The sequence below is a fragment of the Leptonotus elevatus genome, chromosome 9 (genome assembly GCF_054856555.1).
Source record: "Leptonotus elevatus isolate MCC_2025b chromosome 9, RoL_Lele_1.0, whole genome shotgun sequence".
Classification (NCBI taxonomy): Eukaryota; Metazoa; Chordata; class Actinopteri; order Syngnathiformes; family Syngnathidae; genus Leptonotus; species Leptonotus elevatus.
Window position 1 is genome coordinate 15,369,142 of NC_141247.1, and position 13,937 is coordinate 15,383,078.

Genomic DNA, 13,937 nt, shown 5'->3' on the forward strand with positions numbered 1-13,937 from the left:
ACATTTTTGAATTTATTGCATTGTATTGTATTGATGGTTTGCTTTAATGACACAAGGTCATCTACTAAAAAAATGCAGGTACCGAATGCATGGCTTGATAGAAAGAAAGAAAAAAAGATGAGGCTCCAGCTAAGTGTAACATTTCATTCGCATTGGGTCATCCAATGCCGCGCCGCACAGCTACCCTATGCGTGATCGCTTATTAAAACACATTTGTCTTCATGTTATATCAGGGCGTCTGAATCTGGGGATGAAGGTCAGCGTTCCAAAAGACGTGATGATGGAGGAGCTCACCCTCCCGTCCAATCGAGGCTCTCGCATGTTTCAGGAGAGGCAGAAGCGGGCCGAGAGATTCACGCTGGAGAGCGTGGCCAACAGTGCTCACAACGCCATGAGTGTAAGGCGCGGGGGGATGGCGGGTGGTCTCCTCATACATGACTCATAGCTTGTGATTCAACCGATAATACATTTATTTTGCACAATCGCAGGGCACATTTAGACAACGGGTGGGTGGGTGTATGACGTCAATCTCACCTATAGGCAATTTAGAGTCTTCCGTTGCATTTCGGGTTTGTAGAAGGAAAGTGGAGTACCGGGAAGGAACCTATGAAAGCATTGGAGAGAGTGTGGCAGAGCAGTGGTGCCAACCGTGCTGTTAATTTGGACAATCCATAGTGACCAAAAACAAATATTTTGCCAGTCATGATCAAACTGGTACTTGTTAGCAATCTACATCCTGGTTGTAGGGTACTATTTTTGGTTCTGTGGCCATCTTGAATCACAGCAAAAAAAGAGAAGATTAGGTTCGCTAACAAAACTGGGAAAAAATGCAGAGCAGCCATTTTGTCCATAGTTCTGTTAGTAAACAGGCTACTTCCTGGTTCAAGCGGGATGATGTTAAATGGTGAACCGTTCCACTTATGGGACTTTAAACAGTAAAAAGCAACAACAACAACAACAAAAATGTACCGCGCCATTGTTGTGGGTCTATCTGTCCATTTGTACAGTATGTTAACAGACTACTCATTAGTTTTCTGTGGATTAGCTAAAACGGCTGGACTGTACAACATCTGATGCCGAAGCAGGTGGAACAGTAAGGAAGGCATAAGACGACTTTACTGGACTGTACTACTACTATTTCTATTTTGGCAGCAATACAGTTGCCTTGCGCGTGGGATATTTCTCTGGGTATTCCAAAAATGCGCATGTTAGCTTAATTCAAGACTCTAAATTGCCCATTTGTGTGAGCGTGAGTGGGAATGATTGTTCATCTCTATATATGGCGTCCAGTCAAGAGGCCAAAGTCAGTTGGGATAAGGATGAGGATAAGCGCTACAGAAAATGGATGACTCGATAATAGTTTGGCTACTATATTAGATTTAAATGAATAGCGTCCATAAGACTCAAATAACCCTTTGGCCGATTTTTTGGTGTGTGCAGATCTCATTGCGAAAGGTGTATTCGGTTCATTTTAAAGAATACATTTAATTTCTAGCTTAGGTCAATTTCACGTTTGGCTGGATTGTTCACTTTAGTCTGTCACATGGCTCTTCTGCTATAAAGAGTCTCAGAAGAAGGCTTGGATAACCTCTCTCGTTTCATACTTTGGGAAACTTTGCAGAACTGTGTCCCCCTTCGCTCAGAGGCATGATTAAACTCAACTCCTAAAACCCTTTGACTGCAACCAATCTAATTCTCCCTTGCTCAGGTCCATCCGGTGGCTGTTCCTCCCCCGCAAATCATCCAAGGGCCTCAGGGAGGAAAAGAGAACCAAGCTTTCTCTATCCCTGGTAAGCATAGCCTGGTCATGAACCTTCAGAAGACGCTAGCAAAGAAGGGCAGTCCCGATGTCCTCGCTCCAGGTAAATGGTGCTGCACTGTGCCCGACGGACGGCGCAGCGTGACACGAGCGTAACGGCTCGTTCAGCCAAAGCTTGTAGAGTTTCTGCTTCGTAGTCACAAAACAATGAGAGCATTGTTTTGATTGCCGCTTGGTATAAATAGTGTAGCTGTGTGATTCACGCAAAGAGTTTGCCAGTCATGACAATTAATTGTATTGAAGTATATATTAGAAGTGTTGTAGTGATGCTGGAAGTAAGAGGGGGGAAGTGGGAGTAAGTCACATATGTGCAAATTCACAAGTCTTAACATTCAAGTTTCAAGTGAGTAAGTTATTGATGTGCAAACAAAACAAGCAAAGTCATTGCTTGGGTTAAGCAATGTCATTGTCATAAATAAGTCTTGCTTAGTCAAACCACAACTAAGCATAAATATAAACACAACAGTTATTTTTGCTCTCATTTTTTTCATGAGCTGATCGGAAAAGGAGCTAAAACATTTGATGTGTACCCAAACAGACAATTTCTATTACATATTGTCACAATTTTTTTCTAAACCTGTGTTTGTGAGTACTTATCATTTTTGCAGTGAACAGTAGTGTTTTAGGCTGCCCACAATAAAAGGGAACACCGAAATGTCACTCAGGAAACTGGTCAGTACCTAAAATGACCACCATTTTACTCATACAGTGCAACATATTACACAGATTCAGACAAATTAATATTTTTGGTCAAATTCATCTTTATTTATATTAGATTTAGACAGTTAAAATATGCCTTTTGTGTACATAGAAAGCCTTAGATCTTTTGAGTTCAGCTCAAGAAATGTTTTTATTAAATGTATACTGTATTTAATTTATTCGCACATTAGTCACAGCACTAAAAGTATGTAGGCCTACTTGCGTTAGTTAGCTGTATTGTACAAACACATTAATGACCAAGTTTTTTTATGTTTGTTTTCAAAACCAGTCTGTGCATTTACCTATTAACATTTTGTTTAAAAATTGTTTTTGTTGTCTTCTGTCAGCTAGGCTATTTTCTGTGATGAGTTTTTTTAATCACTGCTTGATTGCTCACATTTGTTTTGTTATTCAGTGTCTTCTTGAAATAATATATAAACTGAACTAAAAACGATATTGTCTCCTCAAAATGCATAACTGGCATAGAGCCTAACGTTTGACAAGCTAGCGCTTAGCTTAGCTAAACTGTGAAGTACCGTAGCTGACCTGTCTTTTAACCTGTCGTAGTTATTGTCTCTTTTCTTTGAGTTGTAAACCTTGCAAGTTGCCTTTCTCTTCCCCATTCTATCAAAAATATAACCCTTCAATCCAAATTTAATAATCTTCTGAGCTCCATTATCCACCCATGATACTTACTCTCATCTGTATCGTAGCATACTGGTGTGTTGCTAGCTAAGCTAGCACACTCCACAAAAATAACTTTGCTTTAAAAAAAAAAAGAAACGGCACACTATCTGGAAAATGCAGATTTGGATCATGTGAATGGGCAGTCAAGTACAGTATTATGAATACTAAAAGTCAAAGAAGTTGAATCTTTCGTAAATTATAGTCCCAAATGCTCAAATTGGCGACTGGAGTTGAACTTGAATCAAGTCGCGAATCGAATCCTCCAGATTTCCAAATAAGGTTTATAATTAGATTGGTATGGCCAAAATGACTACAAGTTCTCGTTCAGTGCCATTTTTAATTCAGCATTTCTTTTTATCAGGATACTCTGCCCCACTGAAAGAGATTCCCCATGAGAAGTTCAACACGACAATGATTCCCTACTGGTCTCCATGGAGGGAAGCTTTGCGCCATGACAAGGAGCTTCTGGACGCTCTCAATGTCCAGCTGCCTTTGCCACAAAGACATCAGCTTGCCCACTACAGGTGCTTCAACAGGTAAAGGATAGGAAATAGTTCATTTTTAGTCATTTAACAATGGACTGAATAAGAAGTGTATCTCACTAGTATTGTCTGTATAGTTTGCGTTCATTTGGAAGTACTATAATTATTAGAGGTGGAAAAAGGTCATGCAAGATCAAGATGATCTAACCGCCACAATCATCTGGGCTCACGTCCATGTTTCCGCAATTTAAATATTCAGACAGCTTCTGACGTGCACCTCCTTGGACTGTAGCTGCACGGTGGCTATTTTCAATCCCGACACTCGAGACGGCCCACTGGGGCTCATTTTTCAAAGCTCTAGCAAGACGCGGAGAATTGAAACCATGGAACAGGGTGAAATGCATCTGCACTGTGAGGAAAGACAAATATTGCCTTTTGGCAGATGGTGAACAAGATACAACAGATTTTATGACCTAAGAGGTTATGTTGTCCTGAGCATAGGCTCACCCATCTGTTTGTCACTTCCTAATTTGATATACAGTATGTTACAAGGTTTTAACCTTTTTCACAACAGTCATTTTATCACAATAGTATGACAGAGTTTGCAGGCTTACATCAAAAAGAAAAAACGCAAGTTACACTAAACATGCCCCCCCCCCCCCCCCCCGAAATCCAGTCCACAAAGGTCTGAATACAAGTGCAGTGACAGTAATTTATTTTCACTATTTCATTGTGCACTGTGTAGAATCTTAATGGAACTGGCCATCTGGTCTCCATGAGGCAGGAATACAAATTTGGCACGCCACGAAACTCTTTAAACTCTTGATTACAGACTGTCCTGGTTCTGTGTATCAACTTGGATTTTCTTCCATGAAGGTTTTGTCGAAAATCCACATTTGATTTAATAGCATTTTGGTAAACCTTTTAAGACTCAAACTTTGTACATAAATGTTAAATAATCAGTTGAGGTCATTTTTTTAAGCGTTATCAATGCTCTTATTGCATTCTTCCAGAATTCCTGTTTTAAGACCTACTATTACTCAGTGTCACATCTGACAAATGTTTGGACCTTGTTTGCTCTTGTTCAGATAAAATAACTCATTCTTCTTGCACATTACACAATAGTTATGATTTCCTTCAAAACCATATCATTATATAATCGCTTATACTTTAAATGGGCAGTGCAGGTAATGCAGTTCAGAGCAATAATAAAAAATTATAATAAAATACTTTTGTTTTGTTCAGTGTGTCGAGAAGGAATTTGATTTTTAAAAAATCATGCTTGTAAAGTAAAAAAAAAATTCAACTGTGGTAAGACTTTCTGTCACAATTAAAAGATCAAAACCATTTAGCAAGAAACAGGAAGTACTGTCAAACCCTTTACTTGCTTTTGGGGGGGCCACATAAAGTGAAGCAGCAGGCCAGACCTGACCCCGTCCCTCATATTTACACCAATGAGATGCATGCAAATGATGTCACCTTCTTTCTGCCAGCCGCTCTGAAAATGAGCCCCCAGCGGGCTGGATCTGTTTACACCCCCCAAGATTTTGATGAAATTGTGAAACCTCCATCAAGTCAGAGCTCAACTAATGGACAGAGCAGCTGGTGATGAACAGGTTGAGTCATCCCGAATCCCATGTGGTCCTCTGCCCCTTGTCAGACCTTCAGTTCAATCAGAAACATACCTAGAGGAGATATTGACCGCATTATACTGCATTAAAATGAAACTAAAGCTTTTCTTCTGACTTGCAGGTCTCCCATGCCTTTTGGAGGTGCTCTGTCCAACAAGAGGGTGATCCCCGTTCTTAGCTTCGAGGCCCAAGAATCCCAAAACCTGCCCGGCGCCGCTGTGGAACGCATGTGTCATCGGCCTAATTTCAACAGAGCGCCCAGGGGGTGGGGAGGTCATCAGTGCCCTGAATCTAATGAACTATGAAAAAGGACTAATTAGCTTAAGACTGTCATCTCTCTGTTAGTCAGCAGCATCAGCAGGGGGGGGAGCTCACATAATAGATAAAGTGGTTAGCTGCTACACTGAGTGGGAGCTGAAGCAAAGTCAGGATTTTGAAATTGTAATTTTCACACTCGAGCACAGGATTAGCAGGATGCATAAAACTGATTAGTTGCAGCCAACAGTCTTTTGTAAAGCTCGACAGAATCTAGGCTATCAAAACCCCAAAGATGCAAAGTAATAAAATTATGAGAAATTTAAGAGAATTTTGGAGGAAATTTACTCTTGTGAACTTTTCATGGAAAACTTAACACACATCAAAACCCCAAAGATGCAAAGTAATAAAATTATGAGAAATTTAAGAGAATTTTGGAGGAAATTTACTCTTGTGAACTTTTCATGGAAAACTTAACACATTTACCAGAAATATACCACCCCTTTTTAATCCTATCTCTGTTTCAACAAGCCTATTTTTAGTTTTTCAACCTTTCTGTCATGTTGAGTTTGATTATCAATATGCACAGAGACTGTTAAGACTGTAATGAATCTTTTTAATAGGTGAAAGAAATATTCAAAGAAAGCCTATCAAACTAAGTCATTATGCAATGGAATATTAACATGGTTTTAAAAAAAAATAAACATAATGACAAATCTTGACAGACTGCACGGATTCAGTTTGTGTTCTGCGGATGGCATGAAACAAACATAATCATACACTGCTTGTTGGATTTTGTAATTTCATCCAGTCTAACAGCAGGTTCCTGGCCCACAGGCAGCGTGGCGCCGGGTGTGACAAAAGGGGGGGAAACAACCAATCACAGTAAAGCTTGAGCCTAGCCGCTAATCGCCGTGACGTGCGCCGTGTGCAGCGTGGGCACCCATCCGCTGGGGATCCTGGGAGGGGTAGTGGATTTGACCTGGAGGTCTCATGCTCATGGGCGGTGGCATTGGTGGACCCATGGGACCCATGGGGTGAAACATTGGGGGGCCAAAACCTTTGAAGGAAACGGTATATATATTTAGATGTCAAATCTACCTGAACATAATGAACCATTAAAGGGGAAGTCAAACTTAAAAATGTCTTGACAATAATATATGTGACTTTACTAGTCTAAACATGACATTCTGATTAATATTACATTTGTGGAATAAGAGTTATGAAGCAAAATCCAGCCATTTTTATCCATCTCAGGGAGCGGCCATTTTGCCACTTGCTGTCGACTGAAGATGACATCAATGTTGCTCAGTGCTCAGGCAACGACCAATTATAGTTCACCTGTTTTCTGAAGCTGAGCTGTGATTGGTTGTTACCTGAGACCCGAGCAACATTGACATCGTCTTCAGTCTATAGCAAATGGTAAAATGGCCGCCCAATGAGATATATAAAAATGACTGGATTTTGCTGATTAACGCAATATTAACCAGAATACCATATTTAGACCAGTGGGGCTGCATAGAACATATTGTCCCCAAAAAAGTTTGGGTCGACTTCCCCTTTAACTTTTCATATACAGAAGTTTGAGTAGATGGGTTGCCATTTTACCTGGTGGAGGGGGGTTGAGGCCTGGGGGTGGCGGCAAAGTCAGGTTCATGACAGCTGGAGCGGTGCTCGGATCCAGATTGAAATAATTTGCTGGAGCTTCTTCATCAAGGGGTGGTGGCGGAGGTAATGCTGCAAAGTTGTCAGAAAACAACATTACCAATAATTCTGTGTTTACATCTCAGTTGTGGCAACATTAAATTTAAGTGTGGGGGGAAATGGGGGGGGGTGCCCTAACCTCCAGGTAGTCCAGGCACAGGATCAAGTCTGGTACCCATCTCGGACACTCCTTCGCCCTCCTTTCCTCTTGCTGCCTGAGACCTGAAAAAAAAATTGAATGCACATTTTTAGGAGTCATTGTGAGCAGTTTCCCGCAACATCCGCAGCCATGATGATGTCTCACCTTCCCCACTTGACCGTGAGCCTCTGACCATTGACGATAAGCTTGTTGAAGGACTTTTCCGCAGCCATTTCAGCGGCTTGCCGGGTAGCAAACTGGATGAAGGCGCACTGCTGCCTTTGTACTATAGTGATGGTACGAATCTCACCAAACTGGTAGAAGTAGCCCCTTTAAAAAAAAAGACCAAAGAAAGCAGGTCAACGCCCAGCACACTTACAGATTTCAATGTCGAAAAACAAAAACAATCGCTCACTTGAGATCTCCATCTGTGACTGATTCCCCAAGACCCCCGATGTAGAGTGTGGTGATAGACTTGTCGTCTGGGGGGTCCAGCCTGGGCATGGTCGAGGCCCGCTTCAGCAGCTTGTCAGCAACTGGATCATTGATGCCATAGTAACGATCCTTGATGTTCTGGTCAGCCAGCGGGTCATCGGGATCAGTGGGCTTCTCATGCCTGCGGGAAACAACAAGGCATCAGGCATAAATTACACATTGCCGAGCAATAATTGCTTAGACTGAGATGGGCGAGGTTTCGGTTCGATACCCAGCCTTATTTCAAGGTATCTGTACTTGCGACGCAACTGGTATTGCTCTTGGGGGGGAAGTGGTGCTACTCACCTGTACGGACACTCTTCCCCTCTCCTACACTCTCCCTTAACCCAGAATGAGCAGATGTGAGGACGGTTCCTCTTGTAGTACGGTGTTGTGCGGGCCAGCTTCAGCAACATGTCACTAGAGCTGGTCACCTTGCCGACCTGACCGCCTGGCCGTGTGCCATCCGAATTGGCAAACTGGGAACAAAGATGAACAAAGGCAACATATGAGGGCTCAACTCAATTGGCTGGGTCGGCCGTTTAAGTACAAATTAGGAAAACAAAAGATACACAGTGTTTCAAGAAAGTGGTTTAGAGATGCAAGAAAACGTGGAATTTAAAATGAAACACCATACAGCAAGAAATAGTGTTGTACTTTTCATAATGAAGTAACACTAGGCGCAAACATAATAAATCAAATACCTCTCTCTCCATGTTCTGTGTAAAAAATTCTTTGTTGACATCCGAGCGAGGAATGTCATCTTTAATGGCGAGGCCAGTGTCTCGAACCTGGATGGGTAAACCTGAGAAAAAGACAAAACACAACGAGAGGTGTAACTCACAAGTCAAATGCGACAAACATTTAACATAAACCAAACACTCACCATACTCCAGATCCAGCAGACATGTCTGGCAAACATTTTTCATTTTACTGCAAGTCTGACAGACTTCAGTCTTCTTGAAACGCATACGTGTTCCTGGACACCAGCGGAACACGGTAAAGGGTCGAGCACAGATCTGGTGGCAAAACATACAACCGTTAAAAAAGTGAAGATAGTATTACATGTTCAAACTTCAAATTGCGTTGGCCCCTGGCCTGCTTTAGAGTGTATATATAGGCATACCTTGCATTCTTTTCCATATTTCTCTTTGGTCTGGTGGAGGGAAAAAAAGGTGAAGTGGTGCATGCTACAAGAACAGATTGAGATGATACATACAGTAAATGATCACTCACCATTCGAATGTAAGGGTTTTCTCCTAAACATGTCTGACAGAGAATTGGGAAATCCTGTAAAAGAAGCGTGATTTAGTACAGGATAGGTTTAGTCAGTAATATAGTACCAAAAATTAAGTCGATTTTCAGGCAACTGTACTGCAATATTTATTTGTCTGACAACTGTTTGCTTTCACTCCCTATATCTGTAAATTAATAACGGTACTTTTCACCTTACCGAAATGGAAAATTTTCCTTCTTACATGTACATGATTGCTCGAGTATATAAGTTGAATCAATAGTTGTTTTAACAAAAGTGCATGCACTTTAACGTTGGTTAATATTTAATACTTTCGCCAGCTGTGTGAATCCAGTTAAGCAAAGGCTAGAACAACCCTGTTAAAACTCCATTTACTGTCAAATTTGCAACGCTAGACTGCTAACGCTAGGCTCCGTTTAGTCATCGTCGCATCCAAACGATCTAAAGATTGTTTAGGACTTTTTCACCACTTTGCCAAAGATTGGGCGATTGCGAATTCATCAAGACGTTCGCTAGATTCGAAATTTGAGCCAGTGAGAAAAAAGCTCACGAGAAAAAATAAGGCGAGCACCCACGTTACTAGCCGACAACCCAAGTTAGCTTGCTAATGCTAACTAGCCGGGCAAAGAACGAACATTTTAGTGGTAAAAATGGGCATATTTTAAGGTTACGATATTCCAGAAAGGTAAACGGGAATAAATGGTCCAACAGCAGCGTTTATTGTTTATAAAATAATTGTAATAACACGTACCGCGTCTTCCCAGTTCTGTCTATTGTAGGTGTTGGAGCCGAGGGACGTCGCCATTTTGCGAAGTGTGATGTCAGACCGCGGTGCACTGTGAAAGTGCCTCAGTTCGCCGCAGGGTGTCGCCCTTTCTAAGAGCACTCCTCAAGTGGAACAGTCCACGACGGCACACGAAAGGTCATCAGGAAATTGGTTTAATTAATTAATTAATTAATTAATAAAAATACGTGGAGGAACGTGTACCAGGGGGCTACATATTAAGAGAAGCAAGGTATTCCCGATCCATAGCCTTATAATTAAGAGACTTGTTTGATGTTGTCGGCTCCATGAATAATTTGTAGCGAATGTGTTGTGTCTCTTTGCAGCCTGAAATTTGAAAGCTGTTAGCTTTCAAAAATTCACTGTGTAATCTGAAAAAACAAAACTATAAACAAAACACACACACAAATAGTTAATGTATATCTGTCAGTTATCATTCGCTTGTATAGCATTTTGTTTTTGTCAATTCATAACATAAGCAACAATATGTGAATAGCCTCTGTTGTTTTGGTAGTGATTTCAGTATTTTTCCCCCTTCTTCTCAGTACAAAAATAAAATAAAAATATAGTCATGAAAGAGGGAAAACATTTTGTATGCTGAGACATTTATTTATGTATTTATTTATTTATTTTACATTTACTACTGTAAAAACAGGCATGGTATACAATCAATAGTACTTTTACTTTTGTACATAAGTAGATTTGTACATTGTACATAAGAAAAGATAGTACTTTTCTTTCCTTTTTTTACTACACTGTACTTTTATCAGTCTTTTTTTCTACATTGTGTCTGCACTTCTAGTTAGGAACAGGATGTATTTTTTTCCACCTCTGCAAATAACAATTATACTATAGTAAACAACATATATGGCATCCATTCACAACACAAGTTATCAATGCACTTTACACATTAAGCATGAAAGAACCACACTTCTCATACATTACATAAATGTGTATAAGAAAATGGACTGAATCACATGAGTAAACACTTGATGACGGAGGCAAGAAAAAACTCAAACAGAGCCCAGGCTCTGTGGGGACGTCTGCCTTTGCTTGTTAGGTTAAGATGGAGAGTAGATCAGAGGACAATCACATATAGATAAACAATCATTCACACTCACTTTACACCTTTAGCACCTTCACCACTTTTGACGTGCATGACTTTGGTATGTGGGTGTTAAGCCACAATTACCAGAGAAAACCTATGCAGCATGGGGTGAACATGCAAATTCCAGTTAGCAAGGCTGCAGTTGAGACTAGTGAAGCCCAAATATGTTGTAAAATGTTGAAATTGTGTATAGGAAAGGGGGTAAGAGAACGAGCTTTTGAATAGGAAAATAGCAAGTCAATTCCTTTGTCTGCTTACAGTTTAGCTACCCACCTGTTCACTTCAAGTCAGGGTGTCTTTGGGTGTGAAACTCCAATTAGTGGGGCACAGGATGTTTGCCATATCGGATTGGCAATAAGCCCCTCATGTTTAGTTAAATTCAGGATGAGGTTGTGGAGTCAAAAGGATGAGGATTAGACGGTGGAGCTCTTTCTTTGTGTGTCTGTCTCGAAGTTCAGGACATCATTAAGAATATTCAGCTTTGTTTACAGGCCATTCTCTGCCTTAATTGCATTTCCATTACAAACGGACAAAAGTATCTCTGCCCCTTCCTGTTTCTCTTTCAGTGGACTGTGCGGCAAGGATTTGTTTAGAGTAGCTCTAAAACATTATGGTGCATTGGCCACTTGGTTTTAATGATTCGTGTGACCCTGTCTTCTCTGTCATGTGATGTGGATGAGACAACCAAAGCTGTTTTGAAGGACGGCTTTGTTTAGGATTTAGCCACTCCCTAATCAGAATCACTACCACCTCATGAGTCACAAGGTCAGAGGACACCAAGGTGAACAACTTCACAGCTGCTCCAAGAAGAATAACTATGTGATTGCCAAGAAATTTCTACTTGTGTCCAGCATGCTCACATTTAGTTTCCAATTACAGTGGTAATTGGAAATTCATGCATGATAGTAGTCATAATCAGCACCATAATATATTTTCTCATTTGTATGTACTACAACTAGAGAAATTAACCTCACAAGGTACTACTTAAAATATTGTCGTCTGATGTAGCCTGGCTAAAACCAGAATATTGCAACCACCAATTAGAACTGTGTAGTCTGGTTGGATAAATAGATAGATAGATAGATAGATAGATAGATAGATAGATAGATAGATAGATAGATAGATAAATGGATGGATGGATAGATAGATAGATAGATAGATAGATAGATAGATAGATAGATAGATAGATAGATAGATAGATGGATGGATGGATGGATGGATGGATGGATGGATGGATGGATGGATGGATGGATGGATGGATGGATAGATAGATAGATAGATAGATAGATAGATAGATAGATAGATAGATAGATAGATAGATAGATAGATAGATAGATAGATAGATAGATAAAGTGGATAGAAAAGTCAAAATACACACTTTCTTGAAGTTTCTTAAGTTTAATACCTCAATGTAACGAGTGAATGAGTAATCTTATCATGTTCCTAAAAGACAGCATTTAAAAACGATCATAAAATAGGCTAATCCCAGTAATACTGCATGCTTATTCCCGTGTAGCGGAGATAGATATACACGCACTCAAACACAGTTCATCACGGCCATTATAATCTCATGACCGAAGTGAAGTGCACTGATTCATTTAAGCCCCGTCAGGAATATGACTTGGGCAGCAGGCATGTGTGCAACTGGGGGGTGGGTTGGGGAGAGAAGTGTTCCACAGCAGTGCCCCCTATAGACAGTTATGGAGCACTGCGGGTGCACAGAGCTGCAGAAAGAGAGGGGGCATTCTCAGATTTCCCGACTTCTCCCAGCCTCTCCGCCGCTTCCACATCACCGCGGCGAGCCGAGACGACACGCGCCCAGTTCGCCTAAATTCTGCGGCCATTCCACAAAACGACCAACTGTTTTGGGTTGATGCAGCTCCAAATCAGGTGAGTCCATCGACACCTGGTCGCTTCGTAGCGGTGTTTTCGCACATGTTTGCCGCCCCGCCGCTCGCTCGCCTTCCTAAGCTAGGCTAGCAGTGTGCTGCTGGCGCAGGCGGAGAACGAGGCCAGCCTTCGGCCTCTCCAAGCTCCCCGGGCTGGAAAACGGCAAGCACCGGTGGGCGAGCGGCTCCCTTCGCCGCTTGATGCGACTCCATTTGGCGGCTGTAGCGGGAGGGGGCTAGCCATATTGTCGAAGTTTGGGCTCGGATTAGAGCCGCTATGCGCTATGGTTGCATAGCGGGATTTAGTCCTCGTTTATTCCGCAATGGAGCCGCCTCAGACGATAACTTATTTTTCTAACTTTGCAGCTTCTGCTGCGGTTTTTACTACACGGCCGCGAGACCATTGCGGTAAGTTAGCTTAATCAGGGGTCGCGATTGACCTACAAATGTCATCGTGTAATGTGTGTTTTGCTATCAATGATTTAAAAGGCCAAACCAGTTTGTGTGCAAATGATATTATAAAGGTCGACACGGCTCTCTGTCAAAGGTGGATAAACACGGGAATGTAACGGCTGTTTTTATTTCATTTTCCAAAACGACAGCGATGGTTCATTAATAGCTCAGTTGACAGAGCTGATGCATCAGAATATTATGGAGGTACCTGTAGGAATTGTCTCGTAGCCTTTTGTAAAATTAGGAACTGCTGCACAGTTGCATAGCACAATCGTTGGGTTAGCGGTTGAAATTGCACACAGGCATATTAAATTCTTAAGATGTGGCTAGGTGAGGGTTGTGTAATGCCCCATCATTGTGTGTGTTTTTCCCGATTGTCTAAACAGTATCAGTCTGCTTTGTTGTGCGCAATGGTGTGAGGTTAGAGCACACGCCTTCCACTCCAATAGAAGAGCTACTTATAATCAAGTTTTATAAACATTACTTTACACGAGGTAAAAAGAGGCAGCCCAGATCTGCCTAAAATCTTTTGCCCCCTGGGTGTGCATGTGTGCACCT

The 13,937-nt window shown here is 41.4% G+C and overlaps 3 protein-coding genes across 6 annotated transcripts in view; 2 read left to right on the forward strand and 1 right to left on the reverse strand.

Moving 5' to 3' along the window:
- The window catches only part of LOC147168522 (myozenin-2), a 36,523-nt gene extending 30,258 nt beyond the window's left edge, over positions 1-6,265 (forward strand). The window contains exons 6-9 of one of the 3 annotated variants that reach the window (XM_086084163.1): positions 234-397; positions 1,709-1,862; positions 3,567-3,741; positions 5,440-6,265. In XM_086084163.1, coding sequence (XP_085940289.1) covers positions 234-397; positions 1,709-1,862; positions 3,567-3,741; positions 5,440-5,623 — 677 coding nt within the window. In that variant the 3' untranslated portion in view covers positions 5,624-6,265. The remainder of the gene's footprint in view (positions 1-233; positions 398-1,708; positions 1,863-3,566; positions 3,742-5,439) is intronic. The other 2 variants (XM_086084162.1, XM_086084164.1) reach the window with 2 other exon arrangements.
- On the reverse strand, positions 6,169-9,991 carry rbm22 (RNA binding motif protein 22). Its single transcript, XM_086084161.1, has 11 exons — positions 9,897-9,991; positions 9,127-9,180; positions 9,017-9,046; positions 8,777-8,909; positions 8,595-8,695; positions 8,197-8,369; positions 7,832-8,032; positions 7,582-7,746; positions 7,417-7,499; positions 7,182-7,310; positions 6,169-6,633 (listed from the first exon to the last, which is right to left on the reverse strand). The coding sequence occupies exons 1-11, from the start codon at positions 9,948-9,950 to the stop codon at positions 6,479-6,481; spliced, it is 1,278 nt and encodes a 425-aa protein (XP_085940287.1). The 5' UTR covers positions 9,951-9,991; the 3' UTR covers positions 6,169-6,478.
- Positions 9,992-12,748: 2,757 nt separating this feature from the next.
- LOC147168526 (bifunctional heparan sulfate N-deacetylase/N-sulfotransferase 1-like) overlaps positions 12,749-13,937 on the forward strand; it is a 46,050-nt gene continuing 44,861 nt past the window's right edge. The window contains exon 1 of one of the 2 annotated variants that reach the window (XM_086085021.1): positions 12,749-12,927. The gene's annotated coding sequence lies outside the window, so the exon portion shown is untranslated. Of the gene's footprint in view, positions 12,928-13,199; positions 13,335-13,937 lie in introns of those variants that run through there. The other variant, XM_086085022.1, reaches the window with a different exon arrangement.